The sequence below is a fragment of the Thunnus maccoyii genome, chromosome 7 (assembly GCF_910596095.1).
Source record: "Thunnus maccoyii chromosome 7, fThuMac1.1, whole genome shotgun sequence".
In the NCBI taxonomy this organism is placed as follows: domain Eukaryota; kingdom Metazoa; phylum Chordata; class Actinopteri; order Scombriformes; family Scombridae; genus Thunnus; species Thunnus maccoyii.
In genome coordinates, this window is record NC_056539.1 from 11992819 (window position 1) to 12016755 (window position 23937).

The following is a 23937-nucleotide window of genomic DNA, read 5'->3' on the forward strand; positions in this document are numbered from 1 at the left end:
CTTGGAAAATGCAATCCTTAATGCCATCCGTCAGATTGTCATGGATAACAACTCCAGCATTCATTGATGCTTCGTTCCAAATTAAAATGCAGCAAATTGGAAACTCAAGCATGTAATTATGTTGGAATCCATTAGTTATTACAAACTGGCTCTGATAAAAAAATAAAATAAAATAAAGAGCAGAAAGCAGAGTGGTTATGTTGACAGAGATATTCAAAGTCATTCCATTTTACTTTTCATATGTATATGCTTTTTTTTCTTCTTTTGCAAAATTTCAAAGGCATTATATTCAAAAGTCATTCCCATTTCTTTATTTATGAACTACCAGCAGATAGCAAATGTCTCTGGCGGAGAATGAGCAGAACTGAGTCTTCATCATCACACACACAACCTTTTTCTGCTTCCTCTTGTGAAAAGAAAGGAAGAGGGAAGAAAAGGCACACAGAAACAAGGGGGACAAAAGAGAAGCGCACGAGATGAAAGGGAGCAAAGAAAGTTGCCCGAGCTCCAGCAGCATTCATTTAGTGTCAGACATCTGCTTTTTTATTGCAACCTGATGGCATTACTCTCTCCTGGTGCCAGCAGGCAATCACCTCTTTATCACATGGCAATTATCTCTGTAGCGCTGCTCTGTGACTCGCTGACTCTCGGCACTGTCACATGTGACCCCTTATAGCCCAGCCAGCTGGGGATGGAGGGAGAGGGGGGATAGAGAGACAAAGAGAGGCAAAGTGGGTGAAAAAGATTGAAAAAATGAGAGAGAGAGGGAGACCGTGGGTCAATGAGGTGAACTAAAAGACTGAGGACAGAAGACTGAAGCTCAAGGGCCTCATTTGTTACCCCCATGCTAGCAGGCTGTGTTTCTACAGAAAGATTTTAATAGGTTTTTTCATCTCTGATGCACTTTGTAATATGTGTGTGTGTGCTAAGACACATTCAGGAACCGTAAAAGAGCTAGTCCTCACAAGTATAAGACAGCTAAACCAGGTCACATACATGCCCAAGTGTGTGTATGTGTGTGTGAAGTTTACAGTACAGCCAAATGATGCAGTAATTCTACCATCATGTCTGATGTGTGCTGTGTTGAAAAAATGAATGTGAATCCCTCCAACAGGGGGAGATGTTTCCTAATGTGAGTTTACAGTAATCATCCACCTACACACTGTCACTATTAGCACCAAGTTAAACCATTTTCTCTCCTCTCATTTATCTGTCTCACACTCAGTCTGACGCATCTTTTAGTGAGGCAAGAGGGCCACGGTGCTGAAGGTGCCTTTAAATCTAAAACTTCTCTCTTGCCCTCTGACACTGTGTGTAGTCCTCCACCTGAAGAGACCAAGGGAAGCTAAAATGGCTGTCTTCACAAAGAGGCATGGCTTTAGAAGAGGGAGGAAAGAAAAGTGACTTGAATCATATTTAATTGTGTACAAATATGATGTTTGTGTCTGGGAGGGGAAAATACAAAGTTTAATAAAAGCTGGTTTTATTACTTGTATTCAGCGATTCACGAGAGAACTATTATCACTCACTACTAACACTAGAATGAAACATGTGATCGCACTCTCTCGCTTTCTCCTTCTGCTTGTGTTTTATGAAATCACCTTTTTGCAAATAGGATGTCTCCTGTCAGAGCACACCAGTGTCTGTGTCTATCGAGAAAATGGCACATTTCTCATTTTTGGCATATGTTGTCAGTGTTGTACCCCTACAATTTGTGTTCAGAACCCCCTCCTTCTCCTGGTTTGACTAAAATCCAATTTACTGGCTGTCAGCTCAACTCTAATCCTATCCACTGCTGTAGTGGAGAGGTAGCTCTTTGAATTTACCATTTACTGTACTCCTTGGTTATAGCTATATATACCATCTCTCCCCACGTCTGTATTCTATACTGTGCCACCTCCTCTTCTCTTGGCCAGTGTATATGGAGAGTAGGCGAACATGTAGTGTGTCTTTGGAGATAAAGTCTTTTTTCTGTCACTGCAGGTTTTTCGTCTTGGGGGAATATGTGTAGTTTATCTTGCCGTAAAGAAACATTCATTGTATCACTTCAGCACATTCCCGGTGGCTACAGGGGAATCAAGGCTGCACACTATGTGTATACAGCCAGCACCAAAGACTCTAATGTAATCTAATGTGCGCAAAATGGGCACCCACACTAAAGATAACTAATATTTCCCTTTATTCCACATTATTGCGCACAGTACCGTAGCAGTCCGAACCACTATTTAGATTCATTAAATAAGTCTTTAGCGAGATATGAAAACGAGAGCCTCGCTGATAATCCATTACTGCCTCTTGTGAACTCATTACTTTATCAAAAGTTGGGGTGAGTTTATCTCCAAGGTTGCCTTGCCGTGGAGTTTCTCCACCGACTTGCTTTATTTTGTTGAATTCATTATATCCAGGTACATGGCATCCACAGTCTGTGATTCATAATACTAATACAAGGAGAATTTCACCTTCACTAACATCATTCATGCTGTATAATCTTTGTGTCGGGAAACCACATACATGCAATTTCTCCTTTAGATTTAATGGTAATTGATTCTCTCTAATGCTGAAGTTCCCCTCGTGCCCTTGTTACTTTCACTTGGAACTCAATTTCCTAGCCTCATCCTGCTCTTTGTCATATTATGTGTGTGTGTGTGTGTGAGAGAGAGAGAGAGAAAGAGCATTTGCCACACAGGTTTGAGTGTGTACGCTCTTGTGTGAGTCTGTATGAGTCGACATGGGTCTCTGCCACAGTAAATAAGAGTCATGGCCAACCTGAGCGGGGCACAATGGTCTCCCCGCAGACCGCCACTGCCTCCACCACCCCTTAAACATTTGCATTTCTCCACATTTCCTGGGAAAGGACTGCATTTCATGAATGGTAATGAAGGTGGGAGTTTTACTGGAGAGAGCACAAGAGATGGCCTCGCAATTACTCTGGGATGGTCAATTTGCACATTTCACACTGGGTCCCTTGGCTGTGATATGAAAATGAGGGAAATGGATAAGCCCCCAAGACCTGGCTAACATCAACAATTAATCCTGGCATTTAGAAACAGCGAAAAATATATATCTTTTACATCCAAATAAGGGCAGGAAAAATGAATTTGTGTTCCTCCTTCTCTGTAAATAAATATTCTGCAGATATTTATGTGCATTTATGCAGTGTGTTGTGACAGAGGCCAAGGTTTTTATCTCGGCCGCTGGATGGAGAGATTTTATTAAATTCATTTTAGCCGGCTTCAAGTAGGTTGAGCATATGTATGTGCATGCGTGTGCACATGTGAGCGTGTGTGCGTGTGCTCTGCCTCTGCGGGGAAGAAGAAAGTTTGTGTGCAGTTGCCCATGGGATATTCTGAGTCAACTGTGGCCCCTGAAGCATCTTATGGGCCCAGAGGGAGGGACGGGGGGAGGGAGAGGGGAAGAGTAGAGAAGCAGTGTGATAGAGGGTAGAGGGGGCGCATGGTGAGAGGGACTGCATAGGCTGTCTGAACTCATCAAAGAGCTGGGGGTCTGCTGTGTGTGTGCGTGTATGGTGCCATGCCCTGAGGGTGGGGTACGGTGGGCGACAAGGGTAGGAGGGCAGAGAGAAGCTGATGAAGGGGTTGGGGGGTATAGGCTAACTGAATGTGTCTGTGCCTACGTGCTGAGGGTAGTTAAAGCCTGGATGTAATGGCATTGCAGTGCTGCTTAGAAGGAGGAGAGGAGGAAGGAGTGGTGATGATGGCAGTGATGATAGTTTAACAAGCTAATTTTCACTTATAATGATGTTTACCAAGGAGGGATCACAACAGAGAAACAAATGCAGTAAGTCTCTCTGTGTATTAATACTAGAAAACAACTACAGACTTCTGTGGCAGACATCTGATGTGTATTTGGACCAAATCACAACCAAGTTAAAGGTAAAAAAAGGTAAATCCAGAGTTACATTGTTTGTCCAGGGTGTGATGTGAATTCTAACACACCAGTGACCCTACCTCAGCAATACTGCGATCAGCCCAACAGAGATTACAGGTCATAAAAAGTGACGTGTTTGGTGCTGATCAGAAAACATGTTTCTGCTGTCACAACAAAATCAACTTACTTGCTTAAAGCCACAATGTGTGGAATTTTTATGTGAAGTCACTCTGACGACAGATTTTTGTTTACAGAAAAATGAGACAATCCTGGTGAGATTAGTGCAGTCAATGTGTTGCTTTCAGACCATTCATCTCATTGTCCCTGGATAGGATCCATGGGAGGGATTTGATACTATACTTCTGGGGGGCTTCCAAGTCAAAAATGTGCAAATTCTACACACAATGGGCCTCATGTAAGAAACACTCGTACAAACAGATTTGCATGTACAAGTGATTTAAGAACATTTGTGGCATTCATCAATTTTCTCGTACTTGAAATTTTCTCTTAGGTGTGAACGAAATTGACTTGTGGTCCAGAGCTGTCGTTCACGTCATGAATAGATCATCTCTGCCTTTGTTCGTGATTTTTATGGCCTTATTTTGGCACAGCAACTTCTACACTTCAGTAGTTGTTGGAAACTTCTCTCACTCCGACAGACACTGCCTCTGTGTCTCTCTGTAGGTCTCTGTCCAGTATCATCTTGTGTTGCAGCTGACAGTGTATCATCACCTGTAGACTATAATATTCTCCTCTAATATCTCTGTGACTGTCACATCCCTTGATCACCTCCCATCACGCAGCGCTTTGCTTTAGAAAGATGTTTTTTAGCATCTAACATCATGTCAAAGCATTCTCTCTTTCTGTCACAGTGCAGAGCTGTTCTGATGAAATGTTAGATTAATATTGTCAATCCTAAAGTTGCTCTGTGTTTGTCCTCCGATTTCTGAAAGCAGGACTTGACGTTGTGCAGTGTTTTGACTCTTTGGGAACTTTTTTGTGAATGAAACTTTCCCACAAATGTAGTGGAACATGGAGCCTTATATGGCAATTTTAGGGAGATGGATAATGCTAATGATCACATCTCTCAAACGCACCTCCTCATGACCAGGTGGCAAATGACTGATTTATGACAAGTTCAGGCAGTTAAGAGAGTTTGTTGAATCCCGCATAGGATTTTCTTATTTTCCTCTTATTAATTTGTGCAAGAAATATAAGAGAAAAATAAGAAAACATTCATGCATGAGGCCCAATGGCTTTAAATGTTTTGGCTTCATTAAAAATAACTTCTCAGACTCTCTATGTTGAGAAGGTTAGCGTATTAAAACATATGCGATCGATGGATTTAAACTTGCAAATTTTGGCCACTTGGGGGCATCAGAAACAAGCTGAATACAGCACTGACATATTATCGCCTTTTTTGTTGAAATGGCAAACTGAATTCGCTTATCTGCACATCCAGTAGACACGGAGCAACATTAGCATTCGTTTGGAGTTGTGTTTCTAGCCACCTGATAAATGAAGCCCAGTATTCACTCTCCTTTTAGCACTGGTTTGCACTCCAATAACTCCTGTGGGAAATACTAGACTTTTCAGCTGCTGAATGCTCCACTATGTTCACGCGCAAGATGCTAACTTTGTTTGACGTTTGGTGCTTGACAGGTAGTGTATAGTGGGATTTTACAGTTTTTTTTTTTTTTTCAGAAAACAGGTTCCTAAACGAAAACAAAGGGCTGAAAGATGCTGAAATGTCCCTTAGATCTGAGGGGAATTACAGTCAGGTGCTGATTCTCTGTGGGTTCATCACTTTGAGCAACACCTTTCACATACACATTTAATCCATTGTTAATATGATTAAATATGATTATAGATGATCATATGAATATATTATTAATATAATTATAGCAGATTTAAGGACTTTATAGAACAAAATGGATATGCAGTGTGCCATCATCCCCCATCCTACATATGTTTACTGCATATCATATGTAATTAGCCGGTACACATATGCTACATATGTCTTTTCCAACTCACCGCATGTGCGTAAGAGCTGTAGGTGCTGAAGGGAAGGGCGATGGCTGGATTGAAGATACCAAACTGGCCAACCATCTGCTGCATACGTCTGATGGTGCGCTCCTTGTCTGTGTCGGCAAACTTGACCACCAAGCTGGAGGAAGCACCCTGAAGCGGTAGAGAGAGCAGAAAATCAGAGAGCATGAATACTTAACCCTGCTTTACAGCAAGCACCTTCAGAGTGCTATAGCAGACACTCAGTCTTGCAGTGTACATCCTCTATCCCCTAAAGGCTTTGAGCTACTTTAGGGAATCATTTGAATATATGACCGTTACAATTTACTATATATTTAGAGACAGCCACTAACAAAAGGCTAAAAAAGTCCAATACATCAGTGAAGGATGTTATTGGTTATTATTTCTGATTTCTTAGTATGTCATGTTCATTAGCAACAACAACCGCTGTTAACATCAATACTTAGTGAGCTCCTCTAATTGCATGTCAGTTTTTTTTTTCGGCATTCTAGATGCAACATCATTGCACATTTGTATTACTGCAGAGAGTCGTGCCTCTTAATTTTGCGGCTGGCATACATAAACATGAACATAACAGAGATATGAATGTGAAGAATAAAAATATTCTGCTTCTTGAGTGAACAGCTCTGTAGGCAGATGTGCAGACAGAAACCCTCAGTTCCTTCAATCAGTGTTAAACATATGTACAAAGTCACTCAGGGCAAAGCATGACATAAATACTTTATATTTTCCCCCAGCTTTCCCCCTGTGGTACATATACAGTGTGTAACCTTGGTGCTCCTTCCCACAGTTGAGGTTAAAAGATCTGCAATGCACAATGATTTGAAGTAAGAGCTACAATTGGCAGTGGTACAAGTAAGCACCTATTGACCTTGGTAAAAGTGTTCTTAAAAGAAAATGTTGCTTTTTGGGGCAATTTCGCTCATTCTGTCCTCTGTCTGTTTTAGTCTCCCTCTTCTTCTTTCTAGCTCTGGCTATCCATGCCTTATCAACACTATTACCTCTTTCTGCAGCCCAATAATGAAACCAGCAGGTGTGTCTGCCACACACCCTTCATTAAGAATCTTCAAATGATTTAGCGCTACAGTTGACCTTTTGTGCGCTCCGCCTCTCCTCCCCTCTGCGCCCCCAAAGTGGCCAATCGATCCACATAAAAGGCCGAAATATTACTCTGATCTGACAGTGTAGAAAGGTTGTGTGTCAGTCACAATAAGAGGCCCCCTGAAATTGATGCAAGATTGTCAATAACAGTAGTGACTGGTGAAGGTTGGGGGTTGGGGTTTTTAAAAGGCTAAAGAGGTATTTCTTGGTTTGGGTGGATTTAGGTGAAACCGTACAGGAGCTGAACTGGACTAAAAGCAAGCTGTTATAAATGACATATGCTGGCTCAATATGACTACTGCATAATGGATTACAGCTATCTTTTTTTGCATTTTTACCTGACTGAGGTCTCTGAATATCTGCTTATAAAGACATCTACAGATAGCTGGAGATGTTCAAAGACAGGCAATGGACCTTTCGACTGTAGCGTATAGATTTTATTCCCTTCTTGTCCCTTTCTCCCCACTTTTCTCAATATTCCCCCGCAGCCCTCTTCTCCTGTTGGCTTGCTTACTGGTTGAATCACAGCTTTGAAGGATTGTAGGTGAGTGGGCAGTTGGATAGTTGGCTGCTGAACTGAATGGCTGACTGCCTAGTTAGCCGAATGATTGACAGGCTGGTAGACTAAGATTATACAATAAACAGCATAGATCATGAGACAGAGCAACACAATCTAAAATAGTATTTTCCACCTGTATTTCTCGGTTTCTAAATCTCTCCAGCTATATTAAGACTACGCTCAGTCACTTCAAGGTTAACTTTGATACAGTTGCAGTTTAGAGTTTGTCTGTTGTGTCTGTCCAGCTTTTTACTATCTGCATCATTAACTTTATTATGAGGTTTAACTTTGGGAGCGTTCAGGACAGGGCAGTGCAGTTGAATATTTTAACTCACTCTCACCATTAAAAAAAGCTATTAAAGGCCTATCCTCTTTGATAATGAGAGCTGAGCAGTCCTGCTTTGCTTCTAAAATTTTTGAGGAAGGCTAAGATATATAATCTGAGGATATTAAGTTGGAACTATGCAGTCAGCCTCTTTTCCAGCTAGAAGTAGACTGGAGCGTGCCTGGTTGAATAACAGAAATGTGGTTTATTGCGAACTGACCTGTCAAGAGCCTTGTGCCATTCTTTTTAATACTCTTGCATGTATGTCCTACTCTGTGCAAAGCTTTTTTAAGGAGGTCTATACATTGCCCTCCCGCTGTTTCTCCTTGGGACACCTGAATCTTATGGCTTGTCGGCTAAGCATCCATTGCCACATTTGTTTATCTCCAAAGTTTTCCCAGTTAGGCCTGTCAGAATATCAGCGAGCAGAATCTCCATTGCTATAAAGAGAGGAGGATGAAGTGTGAAGTAAAAGTCTCATTAAATTTTTAAGCTGCCAAGTGTGAGCAGAATCCCCCTGCCGGGCGGCTCCCAGCTGCCTAGAGAGCCACTGAAGGAAGGGGAGTTAAACAGGGAGGATAAAAAAGGCGCTACTGAGGTTCAGAACCAAAAGGAAAGTCTGCCTCTTTACAGTTCCTTCTCATTGCCAAGGAGGCTTGGTGTCTGTCCAAGCTGCACACTCTCATGTGAATAAAGGAGATAAAGCTGCACGCCCAGCTATTAATTTCATATTTCTTTAACTTTAAATGTCTGCCTGCTTGCAGTAGTTCAGGGTAAAGCTAGAAGAAAGACATATCTTATGAAGCTATTACATCAAGAAAAACCTGTAATGGTTTCATGGTGTCACATGGTGAAGGCCTTAATGGTGTCCCAATCTCTGTGGGTTAGTCATATTATGATTCAGTACACTCAAGTGTTAACACAAACACACAAAAATGAAGGCATACGTAGACACCTTCAGGGATTAAGGTGATCCCAATGATAACTTTTTAATAAAATGGATTTCAATTTCAGTTCTTACAGCTATCAGGCATTATTTTTTCATCACTGCTTGTGCCACTGGTATAACGACTATGATGGAGAGTGCAGTCACTGTTGAGATTAATACTTTTTCCTTTGTTACTCAGAATATAACACCAGTAAAGCTGCCTGCTTCTCCACAACGTATGACATCATACTCCATGCACATTGCTTTCCCTAATTATACGACTTAATATTAAAAATTTAGTGTCTCCTTCGAGAACATGAGTGCAAACAGTATGTGCTGCTCATCTGGACACCATTTGACATGTTTATAAACTGAGAGTTTTATGTATCTTTTTTTTTTCCTCTGTTACATGAAAAAATTGAAAATTATGACTGCTCTATTGTGCCCCCACTAACACATAGATTTACGTTGCATGTTGCAAGATATTATTCCAGGCTTACTGTACTGATTAAGCATTACCTCCAATATTTCCACCCCAAGTAGCCAGTGGAATACACATCCTCTTTGAGCTTGGCTAGTAAAATAACAGATGACTGTAATATATTTGGTTATTAGAATGGAAATTGCCTAGGTAGAAATGACAAATCTTAAACAATAAACAGTAAGTTAAAAAAGGCAGGACAATGTTTAATGAGTAGCAACGCAAAGATCTATCATTCTTGTGAAACATCGACATTAAAACTCTGCATCTCATTGAATACACAATGAGACTGTTACTCTTTTCTGAGTGAAACCAGCATTTATTTACAGCATCTGCTGTTGATTCGCCTTTCCGCCTTCCATTTCATTATCATGACATATAATGACATATTGATCTGTACATTAAAACAATGTGTCTTGTTGAGTATCAAATCCTGGCACTCATGGCGCTTACATGTGTGTGTTCTCTATCTGAAGTAATGGAGAAGATCCAGCAGCTGGGGAATCACATTTGGATGCTTTTTTTTTTTGTTTTTTTAACCCTCTTTGCTCTTCTCTTCATTCTCAATCATCCGACTCTGTCTTCTATGCAAACTTTACCTCATTTGCTTCCCTTTGTTCTGCTCTTATCCTTCCATCATCCTGCTCCAGTGTTTCTATCTCGGTGCCTGTGTCAGCTGAAATAGCCTGAAACCCAGGCTGAGCAGACGCGGAAACGGAGTGAAAATGAGCACGGCTCTACGGACCTGACCCGCACCCCCCTCGTCTCTGTGTAATTCTGTCCCGGGACTTACTTCCTACACGGCCCTGCTGAATCCCCGCAATTTGCTTTACAGCTCTAGCGTTTAAATGTTTAATTGAGCCACTCATATCCTGAACTGTGGCAGAGTGTGTGTGTGTGAGAGCTGAGGGAGGCCGAGGGATGGTGGCAGTTTGTATGGGAAGTGGAGGTATGCATGCTTGAGATATGATAGGACAGAGTGTGATGGAGCTCCGGCCAAGGTCTTACATTTGTCCTGCCGATGCACTCCTACAATTCATTCACTTACACTATCTCACTATCATTGTTCATACACTGACATTATGTAGTAATTAGCAGATGGCAGATAATTTTCCATGAGGTGTCTATCAGAAATGTACATAGATGAATTCATGAAAGTATCCGCTTCCCAAAACACGTATGCGTACATAAACTACTGTCATTTACGTACACGCATTCCCCATACGTCACGCAGATTTTCTCATTCCTCCTCAACTCACACATATAATACATACAAAATGCCCACACCCCGTCTACATGAATAGCTCAAATGTATTCAGCTCAAGTCCTCCGAGCTGGAAAATAAGATCAGTCAGGGAGCCTTTGACCCTAGCCCGTGGCTGTACGAGCATGTGACAGTGAAACGAGAGAGAGGAGCAATATAGAAAGTGTGTGTATGTGTGCTCATGCATACCCACAAAGTGCTTCTGTTTGTAGATGTTTATGTATGCACACACTTGCGTTCATGTGTGCGTATGTGTGCACGCTCAAACTCTAAGAAGCCAGTGCTCATGCTTTAGGGGATTGGCAGTATATCTATCAAACTTGCTGTGGCTAGTTGCACTGTTAATATTCGGTGCACTTCAACACCTCGGCTAGCGAAGCTATCGGCTGCCCTTTAATCATGGTCATTTCTCTGACTCTGCTCATCAGCGACGGCCTTGGTGTGACGGCAAATATGCACAAACACATACACATACTGTATGCTGGCTCAGTTTGTCTTAGTTCATTAGAACAATTAATCATTTCTATTAGCCCAAGAGAAATAAGAATGAGGCGATTGCTTATAACAGTTGCCAGCTGGAGGCTATGGATGTCCTTTACAAGTTCAGTATGTATCCTGTATTGTAGCTGTCAATTGTCTCTATTCATTTGTTCATTTAATCAATTTAGAGTAATGTGTCACTTTTTTTTGCACTTGTACTTACAGCTCTGACTCAACTGCAATCAAACTCAAACTGACACACAGGATGTATGGTCCAAGGTTTTTCCAGGATCTTTGCAACATTGATGGACACTTTGCTCTGAATAGCACTCTCCTGCTGAGGCGTAATGGTGCACCGGTGGTCCGCTAATCTCAGCGAGGCAGGCACACTGTGCCCTCTCCTCCAGCAGCCACAGGATATGAGATGCTGATCAGATTTCTATAATCAATTTACCAGAGCAGGAGGTATAAATCCTGTCCATTCACTCATTCTCCCTCTGCCTCCCTCTCTCTGTCTCTCACTCCTCCTCCCTCCCTTGCTCCCCTCCCTTCGGCCCCCTGCTTATAGTTAGATGAATAATTCAGCAGCCAATGTGGTGAAAGGTGGAGTAAACAAGTCTATTGCCTAATATCCCGAGAGGCTGCCAAAGAGAGACGAGCGAGGGCAGAGAGCTAGCAGAGATAGGGGGATGGAGCAGCAGAGAAGGAGGGTATCTATGGAGAATGGACATCCAGAGTCTTTCCTCATGACCTGCAGTCATTTGCACTTAGATTGACTCGGAGGTTGCACCAAAATGGCACAGCTGGCTTCTAGTGCTTCTCACTGCTTTCCTCTCTTGAGCCACACATTGGCAACCATTAATAATGAAATCATAAAGTGAAACACGACACCTGTGAGATAGACTGGGAGGGAGTTCAGGGTCCCTGCTTCTTTGAGACGAGAATTCTCGAAACAAAAATGAGGATAAAAGCAGAGTACACTTCAGGCCTCTGTATAATATGGGACGTGACTCTCTGTCCGCTTGCTGGATGTCACAGAGAATAACTCTATTCAGGTTTAGAGTGCAGAGTAAGTAGCTTTTATTTTGACACCATCAGGTATACGGGGACAATGCCTGAACATGAGACACATACAAATGAGCAATACAGCTTCTGTGCTCATAGTAAATCCAATACAGAGAGAATTCAGAGGACATGGCATGCTTACATAACGAGCAAATGTAATCTCACACTGGAGTTATATTCACTGATTATGCAAGCAGAACTACTGATTGATGACTCACCCAAAATTCAATTATCATTCTAAACAGTTTTATCTGGAAATTAGATTTGAATTAAAAAAAAAAAAAAAAAAAAAAGTACCATGTTAATTAAAGAGACAGAGAGCTATTTCTGGTTGTATCGGTTTCCCCTTTTTGTTTTTTAAAGCTGGGATTTACGAGGATGCTTGCACTATAAGTTATAACCTCTATAAGTTGATTAAAACCTTGAAGTCGGGGGTAACTTCAAAACTGTGTTTACAGCTCTTAATTGAGAGACGTGGGATTGCACATAATTGTTGTAAGTGGCAGACTGTGTGTGTGTGTTTTGCTATGTTTTTCTTTGGGTGTGTGTGTGTGTGTTTTTATACGTGAGGGAGAGCTGTACTCACTGGCATGGTCTGGCTTCCGTGTAGGGCACTGATTGCAGACTGAGCCTCAGTATGTGTGGAGAACTTGACGAAGGCACAACCTGTAAGAGAGAACAGATGCACACCGCATGCATGCACACCCAGACACACGAAGACACACACACACATACACACACACAGTATATATACGGTAAATGTATTCAATTGAGTGAGTTTAAAAGCCGACGGTATATTAATAAAGGATGTTGAATTATATTTGACACCATAGAAATCACTGTGGAGTGAGAGGCTCTCACTGCACAGCAGGCTGCTCCACTCCAGGCATTAGGCAGGCAGACAAGCAGGCAAGCTGCAGGCTAAAGATTGCACTGATGAAGCAGAAAAGCATGCTATTTAGCACCACATGCCTGTCTGTGCATATTAAATACTAGCTAAACTGGCTAAACTTGTAATGTGTTCAAATAGAAAACCACTCCATTTGAGAGCCTACTACAGTGTATTGTTTCTACAACAGGATGTTCTGATCAATATTTGTGAACATGAAGAAGTCTGTCCAAAGGCCAAAAACCACAGAACCAACACTCAGCTCTAATTTCCTTCAGGAATATTGTGAGGAGCAGAAGATGAAGATAGCTTTTTGTGGGTTCACAAAACTGAGCTGTTGCACATAAATTATTCAGTTAATAAACTGAAGTGTGGCCCCTTTTCAGAACTGGAAAACTGATAGTATAACCTGAAATATATTCCACAAATTGATTCAAAGCTGCACACTTTGTCTATTTTAAAATAATCCAATTCCCAATATAGTGGCATTAACTGCCTGCCTCATATATTTTTTAAAAAACAAACTACAGTAATATCTCTCTATTCCTGTGTCTAAGAATACATGCAAACATCTTTATGCAGGTGTTTCGCTGGATGCACTGGGTGAAAAGCAGAGACCATTGGCACAGATAATCAGTCTATCACAAGCTAACAAAAGAACACACACTCTCAGTGACACATGTGAGCAGATTAAAGTGCTCATTCCACTCTCGCATGTCTCTGGAGTGAGTTCATCAAACTTATAGAGGGCATAAGAAACCCAAATGAACACAGACAACACCTAGACTGAACTGAGCCTGGCTCTGTTGCAGTGAGGCAGCAGCACTTACCACTGAGCCACCATGTCCTCTTATAATTATACCCTATTCTACTTAATTTCATTTTACTTATACTTTATTTTCTTCTCTCATTTAATCTCTCACACTTTATTCTCCTTATCAGCTATCCTGCTTGACCCAGCCGGCCTGCCATTCTTCCCCTTTTAATGGGCTTATCCCTGTGGACACCAGCCAATCAAGATGCCCATTCAGCTGTCAACCCACTACCCCCTGCTGAGATATGGATAGAAAAGAGCTTGAGCATGACCTGTACAATGACTTTGCTACAGTAGTACAAACTATATGCCACTATAATTAGGAATAAATGAATGAAATACATTCTCTACAAACAGGATTTTCCAGAATAATAACAATCAAAATAAGTCTGTTATTTGTTTGGTTTTAAATAAAAACATCATAAACTTAGACACCCATTAGATGACAAAGATGAATATGATAGTAATGTCTGTGTTTTGAGTGAGTCAACCCATAGAGTTGACTTAGATAGAGCACAAATATTGCCGAGCCACAAAGAGAAATACAACTTCCTTTGGCTGCCCCCCATCCTCACAGTGGGGACACTTGAATTGTTTTGACATCCATCTTTCCCTTTTCCTCCTCCAAACCACTGCAGAGTCAGAGTGCTCTGGCTTCAAACCCCCTTAGATATAATTCCCCAACAATTTCCATAAGCGCTGGCCAGGGAATAGGCTTTAGAGACATGAAAAAACACTAGTCCCTTTGCCCTTTGCTGCATGTCAGAGGGAATTGATGTTTCCAAAAGTTTTAGCTGTCTTAAAAAGGCCTGCAAGATATCAACACTACAATACCCAAGTTATAGTAAAGGCCTGCAGTGCATCCACAGGAAAAATTGCTTCAGATTAACACTGCAAAAAAGGTGCAGAATGGAATGATACAGATACCTGTATATGCTGAGAAAGACTTTGTGGTGGCAAAGTCAGCATTTTAAAATGACTTGCATTTATGTGATTGCAATTACTAAAAAAGTGGGGTGTCCTGTTTTGCTGGTGGCTAAAGTGCGTACCATGTAAGTGCAACGCTGTGGTTTTAAATCTTATTATTATCCCACTAAAATATCAAGATTTTTGTTCAAATGCTTCAATTTGGAGGACCATAATATCCCCACAAACCAAACAAAAAAAGTCAAACAAACTAATCATCCACTTAGATCTCATAGTTCAAGTCAAACATCAATCAAACAATATTTGTTGTTTAACTTGTTTGTCACTGCCTGTAGCCGTCTAGCACATCAAACAGTGTAGCGTAAAAAAATATCTGTAATTATGTGAAAAAGCTATCTGACCCATATCTGATATACATGTCATATATATTTTGCATACCCCCGCTGACGTAGACACTCATACACACTGTCACTTCTCTATCAGTGACCTAAATAATGATGACAACTGTGTCATGGCTCCTACCTTTGCTGTTGCCGTCAGGACCTCTTAGGACCGTGCACTCCTCGATGACTCCATAGGGCTCGAAGAGGCGGTAAACATCCTCCTCAGTCTGTTGTTTGTTCAGCATCCCGACAAACAACTTCCTGTCTTCTGGAACAAACAACGAGACAAAAGGTTAAATTATAACTTTGACCTCAATTATGAAACAAATAAGAGAACGTACAGTAGTGAAATCTCGTACTGTTGTTGGAACGAAGACGTGTTTTTTTCCACACAAACAGACACACATATATGTTCACAGAGCCTTGGAACAGTATAGTAACTGTCTAGTTTATTTAGCCCTAGTTGGACTTGAGTCACAGTCTATTATCTCTTTTCCAAGACTGATCATTTTAATCTCTAGTACAACTGCGTTTTGTCCCATATGGGCACATATACTGTAGCTGCTGGGGGTAAGTGAGTGGGCTGGAGGGAAGAGCAATGGGAAGACTAATGAAGAGGTTTCTCTCTCTCTCACACACACACACACACACACACACACACACACACACACACACACAGAGTCACCCAAGACAATGAGCGCGTCTTTGGTCCTTTAAAAAAAACAGGGGCTCCAGGCAGCTCCAGCCTCCCACACACCATACTGTACTGGCTGGAAACTCATGCCCCCCCCCTCACTCTTTTACTCACTCTCTCCCCCTCTATTCATCTCTCTCTCCCCTTTCTCTTTTCTGCTTTTCTTTTTCTCTCGCTGATTCTACATTTTCCCTCCCTCATTCTTTTTCAACTGGCTCCCTCCCTCCCTTCCTCTCTTTATCTCTCTCTTACTCTACTAATTGCTGCTGATCCAGTGTTTTTTGTGTAGCCAGAGAAATATTTCAGTGTGCTCTTCAGTGAACAATGGCGTGTCTCTCCTGCGAGCAACGAAGGCTGGGAGACATGCCATGAATAACGCTGACTTTTCAATAGATAGCCTGTATGCTATTGAGTCCTGTTAAATGCTGTGGGATCTGATCTTTACCTTGACCTGACACACTGTGTTTACTGATGTACTCTGGCCTTGTATGATTAATGCTACAGAGTAGTGTGTCTCTGCTGGCAGCAGAAGCACTAAAACCTTCCCTTTACACAGATTGTTTCTCCAACTCTGACCTGTGAAATCACAGTAGAGAGACTGAGAGAGAGACGGGACTAGCAGCCGCTGCTGTGAAGAGGTTGGAAGCGGCATAAATCGCTGCCAGAGGTATTGCACAGTGTCAGGGTGACCTGTGACGACTACTGAGTGTGTTGTGTTGTTGTCGTTCCCTGACCCAGACACAAGCCGATACCCACATTCTTACAGTGGGCACAACAGTACGACAGCGAGTGTACGCGGACGCGGCGCCCAGCAATGGTTTCAGCACTCAGCATCACCAATGATGCACCTTTAAAATAATCACCCGTGTCAGAGCGTTGTCTAGGGAGGGGCGTCCCTGGTGCTGGCTCCTTATTGCAAGTGGCAGGATCAGAGGCTATGTATCAAAATGGAAGTGATGCAATGTGACATCTGTCAGGGTGGATTGGAGAGCATTTATCTGCAAAAAAAGGAAAGCCCTGAACTGGAAAATGAAAGGCCAAGATGGTCCTTCCTTTTGCTGGAGGGAGAATATAAATTCTGAGGTTGGATGGGGGAGATGAGTTGAGAAGTGGGGGAGGGGCTGGACTGCACAAATTTCCCTGAATGCTGCCAGACCACATCTCACATACACTCCTGTATACAGCCAGAGAGCCACACACAGCACACAGAGCCACCGATGCAACCACAGTCCCCCCTTTGCGTTACTGCTACCCCTACATTGGCTGCAACTCCCCTCTCTTCAAGCAGATGATGGGGGGCTGACAAGCTTTGAATTAATGCATGACCTTTCTCAATTTCATATGAGCTGCACTCTGACAATCACACTATGAACAGCTCTCATGTGGCGCGTCTTAAAATACGACATTGCATCCATCCTTCTGCTGAAAGATTGCTAACTGGCAAGTCACCTCCAGCTGAATGGAATAATATTTATTGGACTCCAAGTATAACAAGATCATTGGCCACTATATATCACATTCCTGTGTAATATTGGTACACACCGAGCTACACAAAAGCCAGATGCAGCGTGCAAACCGCCTCTGTTGAGGACGCATCTGGTCGCAGTGGACTACTAAACACTCCGGTTGATGGGTGGTGCTGTTTCCTCTGTGATCATGATGGAACACTTTTTTCTCTCCAAAGAAATCACGTAGCTTACCATGGAAACACTGCAGTTGATTGGATACTGCGAGGAGACTCCCTAAAAACTTGGTATTTCACTCAGGGGCGGCGCCTTAAGCTAGCAAAACCTAAAAAGTTGTTTGTTAATCTAATCTTTGCCTTAAGCCCAAGATTAAACCTACAGGAGGCCTCATGCCTAATTGTAACATAACACAGAGATGATCTTTTATTTTTTGTGATTATCGATTTGCGAGGATACACTTAGATTTTTGCACCTTGTACTTGGCTGACTAGACTACCCTGCAGATTTTCAAATACCTGACTGATGATAAATTCTCAAATTGACCATCATCACATTACACTGGAAAATATGTACAACTACATAGTGCTAAATTATATTGACATTTGACGGACTAAATTATGTCCAACAACAAAAATCTACTCAGATGGGGGGGTCTGTATTCTGATATCAATGTATTATCTTGCATCAATAGATACCCAGCCTAAATGGGCTTACAAGGCAGACTATTAATTTCATGTATATAGGTGTGAGACCAAATATACAAATTATGGGAATAGTATATCCTGTATGCCTTCATACTTGACATGCATAAAATAAACTTATCTAATATTGTATGCATGTATTATTCAGTCTAGTTTGCCTAGAGAGAGCTTTAGAAATAAAACTAGCCCATACTTTGCCACTCAGTCCAACTTCCGAATTTCATCAAACCGAAAAAATTCTGGGTTTTTGTTTTGCATTCTTACAAAGGTGCAGGCAGGTTATCATATAAAGTAGCCTGCAATAAAACTAAGTGAAATTTATGTTCATCATCTCCCAGGTCACAGACCAAATACACTCCAGGGGTAGGATACCTCTTCTCAGGTGGACATAGCATGAAATTTTACACCAAAAGGTTTCTATTCTATCTATTTGAGGGTCCTTAGCATGGAAAAGTTAGGGAATTCCTCACCAAACTACATTTCAGTTGGTGCAATCACCAGAGGCAGTGCATGTTGCAACTCCTCAGGTCTCATAATTTGGATATATTAGTGTTTGTCAAAACATGTCATTAACAGTAACCGAGGGCCCTATCTTACACAAGAATTATTTCCATGTACACAGATGCAAGGAATATTTTAATAGAATATTATGTATACATTCATATATGACACACATCTGCACAAATAACCTACCTCATATTGAATGTGTGTATTATTCAGTGTAGTTTGTCTGATACCCCCCCCAAGACTCCCCATATTTCACAGTCTGTCTGTATGAAGATTTCACTTTGTGTGTGTGTGTGTGTGTAAGTGCATTTCACCCATCTGTGGGAGACAAAAAAAAATATTCCATTCATTGAACAAAAAAATGCAAAGGCAAAAAGGCAGGTGAAATGTCTGCATACATAAAGGTGAATTCACATTCTTATATGTATTCCTATAGTCTTTTTCTTGGCACAATGTTTTAGTAACACAACAATCCACTACAGACTTTACCAGTGTGTTGACAGATGGATGTTCTATAAAATGTTAATCCAAAGAGCAAATATTAATGTTACTGTCCAATAACACTGTGATTTTACTTGACTCAACCATCTCTCTGACTCTCACTTAAACAGACAAAACTCAACTCTCATACACTCACTTGCCAATTGTAAATTGAACAGCTAATTTGCTCTTTGCTCACTGCGAGGTAGCAGAGCATAGTGCAGACACTTGGTGCAGAGGCAAAGTGCAGCGCAGGTATATGTCATCAAAAAGTGCTACATCATATACAGCTGTTATATCATTGGTTGCGCTTTGAAAGGTCAGTGGCCACCGAGGTCAAAGTTGAAAAAATTTTAACTTTGAGTGCAGCACTCAGTGGCAATTTCAAGCAGTCCGCCTAGTTGGGCACCACTGCTCTCCCTATGGGAAAACATCGCACAGCCAGTGCGGAGCAATTTTACCGCCGATCATGTGTGGGCACCTTAACAATAAGGTGCGATTCACTTTAAATTTGTTGACAAACTGGTGACGTTAGGGTTATATAATTTAACATTAGGGTTAACCAGTTTAACGTTAACAATAGGAAACCTGTTAACGTAAAGTTAGCTTGTTAACAGATAGCTAACGTTAGCTAGCCAGTAAATTTCATCCAATATTTCATGGGGCATGATATGGAGCACATGACATTGTAATGTTAATATGATTGGATAGTGCAAATTAAAAGTAGTAACCTACATTATTTGTACAAACATAACTCACCCTCCATCATGGAAAACTCATGAACATGCACTCAGACCACAGGCTGAAATGGTCACAGAGCTCACCGAAGCGCGCACTGCTACATCCTGTAAAACCATGCCTATCTGGGTGAAATACCAAATTTTTAAGGAGTCCCATACTGCAAGTCGGTACACGGTTTCTGAAAACATTTGAGGTGAGAAATAGGCAATGCAGTTACAGGATCTTGATTCATATTTGATCAGCACTGTCTAGTTTGACAGTTTGATCTGAGTTCTGTGAGCAGGGTGTGTTGCGCTGATCATTTGCATAAAGTTGAGGTCAAGTCGTGTTTATGCAACTGCAGATTCGGTGAACAGTCCATCAACTCGCCGCACTATATCCATTATGCACAGCACGGCGGCATCTCCTGCTCTCCATAGAAAATGATTAGAATCCATCGACTTGACATACGTTATCGCATCCAGTCTGCGCACCGCATTACAACCCAGAGTCATGTTTAGTCTGCTGGCTTTTTGCGTTTCATCTAAAAGAGGTACTAATCTCAACACATATGCAGGAGGTGACTGCAATGTAAGAGAGATGTGATGTTATATGAATGTTATATTTCCAGCTGTAGCGTTTAGTAGGAGTTCTTCATCTCTGGCTGAGATGGAGTACACGTTCTGCGATGTGAGTGTGCTTTGAAAACAAGCTAACAACGCATGAAAGCAGATCATCTAGGAGATCTGTTCCACCGTCTAGGATTCTGCTGTGGTTGCTCTGAACTAAAACGCTTCCTTGGGAATTCAGGTCTTGTGTTCATCGCCAATAGTAAAATTATCTTATCTATCTACAATACTGCAGCACACGCAGCGTTCAAACAGACACACAGAGTACGAAACACCTACAGTCATTTACACATATCTGAAGGGAGAGGAAAACAAGGAGAAAAAGTGTAGAAAAGGAACGAGAATAAGAGATTACATGCAAAAGCTGGAATACCATGTACACCCTTACACGGAGGATTACAGATGACAGATCCCCCACCATGACCACACACATAGTAGGCGCACAAGTTGCATATCCCACTGTATCCCACCTCATAACTACGTTATGACTACGACTATTTCTTTAGGGCAGCTATTCTGTAGGCTAATGCTGTCTAACTTGTGTTGTTCAGAGTTGAAAAAAACAGAAAAAAAACTGTAGAGGCACACCAACACCATCTCAGCCTTAACCCCCACGTTGTTTACTGTTATTGTTCCATCGGCCTCTACCTCACAAACTTCTCACCACCTAAGCCTTCACCATTTATTTACCATTTTATTTTATTATGCTGCTATTTACTGCTACATTGATGCTAGCTGCTATTTTAGCTTTATTGCACTGCTAACTGCTATTGCTGACTTCATCTATTGGTTATTCTATTGCAATGCAAAACTGGGTATTTATTCGTCTGAGTAAAGACCAATGTTTCCTGGAGTTTTTGTTCCTTCATTCAAATGATAGCAACCTCAGAGAGTTCCTTCAGAAATCTGAACTTCTTCAAGCCTCAAGCTGAACCCTACATCTGTAATTCAATCTCACATCAGAGTATGTATTCATATCTATGCCTCATCCATGCAGTTAAGTACATGCAGCATAATATCATTCTACCCGGTGACATATTCCATATGTATGGGAACTTACCCCCCAAGTGGGGGAAGACATCTCCTCACTCAGAGAACCACAGCTACATATGTAACCCTTCATTTGTAAAAGTAACAGCAAACAACAGTGTGCCTTGCCTCCATTTATGCTTTTCCCACTGCGTAATATAAGATGGTTTTCCTATTGGACAGAGACAGTTCTTTGAACTGGAACACTGAGCAAAATGTCAACTGTATTTTCCATAATTAACAGTAAGTCATGACAAGAGTGTTTCTGACTGAACCACGTTTTTAGCTCAGTATATTGAACTGCGAGTCACATAACCCTGAAACACTCTGTGAATAAGGGAGGTTAAAACATGATTAGCAGCAAGCGCCGGGTGCTTCTTTTCTCTTTTGCAGCCTCAAAAATAGCTGAGTCATCTTCCTGCTACAGCTCCTCACCTGTAGTAAATGGCTTATACTGTATAGATTAATACAAAATAAGACAAAAAATGATGTGTTGTTTTTCTTGCGTACATCATAACAAAGTCTAGTCAACATGTATAACATCCTAAATTAGAGCTACTCTGTTCTCTATTGAGTTTACAGTGCAGCATGCTGGCATTAAAATGCATGTACAGCTCATTGTGGCAGTGTACTATATGCAACTTCATCGTGACATGCCATTGCTGTCCTGAAATTCACCCCACATCATGTTTAATTTACTCGAAGTTCCTAAACAGATGCTTGTTTGGAATAAATGCATTGGAAATTAAAATCAGAATAATGAAATGGCAATTTGATGCCTTATACATACTGAAGACAACTGGGTCCATTTGAGACCTTTCTAATCAATATAAGCTTTTCATTATGAGCGCATTGGCCTTGCGTGAAGTCATTGAGTCACTGTGCAAAAGATAATTAAATCAGTAATATTTCATGTATCAATTCTTCATGCTGTCTGACCATTACGGCACTTGCATGACAAACAATACCGCTGCAATTCCCTCCTTATGCATGTATTTGAAATCTCAGTGTGTTCAGTGTAAAGGATCTCCTTCCCATGCAGTATACATACACTATCTGCAGCACAGTCCAGTATAGTGGAGACTTATTGCTGTATGCTCTATGATTACACTGCGGGCTACTGAGGATTTTGACAGTGAAATGAAACTTGAATAGCAATGGGGCAGAGTAGGAGTTTTGGACCAACAAGAGAAAGACAGAAAAGGAGAAAGCAAGAGGAGGTATAGAGAAAGAATGAGAGAGAGGAGGAGAGAGGGAGTGAGTGAGTGAATGTGTGGGAGAGTGAGAACGATGTGCCCATACTGTAAGTTGCTGTGCATACAGTCCTGCAGTCCTTGATAAGCCAGGATGGATGAAAGAGGTGCACCATAGGAGTTGGTAAATCACTGTCAGGGGTGGGGAGGATGAGGAAAGGGAAGGGTGGGAGGAGATCGAGAGGGGGAGGAGATGGGAACGGGGTGATGAGGGTGGTGAGAGGATGGAAGGAAAGCATACCGAATGCCTTAGGTGCTCTCGGGTTTTCAAATTTCCCTTCTCTGTCTGTCTCTTTCTTAATCGTTGCAACAGCAAGGGAGCAGGGAGGGAAGCAGGGAGGGAGAGAGATATTGTGACAGAGGGAGTGAGTGTGCTATAGAGAAAAAGCACTTGTCAGAAGGATGGGAAGGTTGCTATGACAACCACTTATACAGCGGGCTGTCAGTCATGTTTCATTGGAGTTTGGAGAGGAGGAGAGGAATGAAGGGAGGAGAGGAGTTAGGGAAGGAGGGGTTGGAAAAGGGTCATTTCTCCATCTGTCTGCTTAGCCAAAGTGTAAATTTGACTGTCAGGCTTGGAGATAAGGACAAATTATGAACAATATTAGCTGGCCGATAAAAGGGAACAATAATGAATGGATAAATATATTAAAACCAAATGAGATAGCATCCAGGCAGAAACAGGGGCCCAGAGAAGCCATCCAGGTTTTCTCATTTGGAGGGGAAGATAAGAGCTGGAGAGAGGGTGTAAGGAGGGGTGTTAGGGAAGGATCCACCATATTAAAGCTAGCTACTATAGCGTACTTTCTTGTCAAAAGAAAGAAAGAAAGAATCAAATCACTTTGTAGCCTGAATACCAAACATTGTGGCTTGCTCTCCTTCCTTCACAAGCCTATTATACTTCTCCAGTGAGCAGGATGCCACACAATAACAGTGTCAGCATGTGTTCAAGCATAAAAAAACACAGACAGAATGGAATGAAATTAATTAACCCTAAGAGATCACAGTGCTTAGCCAGTGGAATTTAATCCAATTTATTACATATAGGGATCTAACTAGGGTTGTGTTTGCATTAATGAGATGGTGTGTATGGATGGGTGTGTGTGTGGGTGCATGTATAGTATATAGAAGTGTATCTGTGCCCTCTTGTGTATGGGCGTCCTTCCTATCCTGTGTACAGTAAAGGATCAGTGGTAGGAGTGGCACAGACCAACAAGAGAAGGAGTCTGAGGTTTGGCACAGCCTCAGGGTGAGAAAACCCTGCCAAATTAACTCCTGAATAATGAGCCTTTTATGTGCTGCTTT

General features: G+C 41.6%; 1 protein-coding gene across 11 annotated transcripts in view; it reads right to left on the reverse strand.

Annotated features, from left to right (window-relative positions):
- celf5a (cugbp, Elav-like family member 5a) overlaps positions 1-23937 on the reverse strand; it is a 192057-nt gene that overhangs the window by 19831 nt on the left and 148289 nt on the right. For all 11 annotated transcript variants that reach the window (XM_042415895.1, XM_042415896.1, XM_042415893.1 and 8 more), the window contains 3 exons: positions 15293-15421; positions 12727-12806; positions 5923-6069 (listed from right to left, as the gene is read on the reverse strand). In XM_042415895.1, the coding sequence (XP_042271829.1) occupies positions 5923-6069; positions 12727-12806; positions 15293-15421 (356 nt within the window). The remainder of the gene's footprint in view (positions 1-5922; positions 6070-12726; positions 12807-15292; positions 15422-23937) is intronic.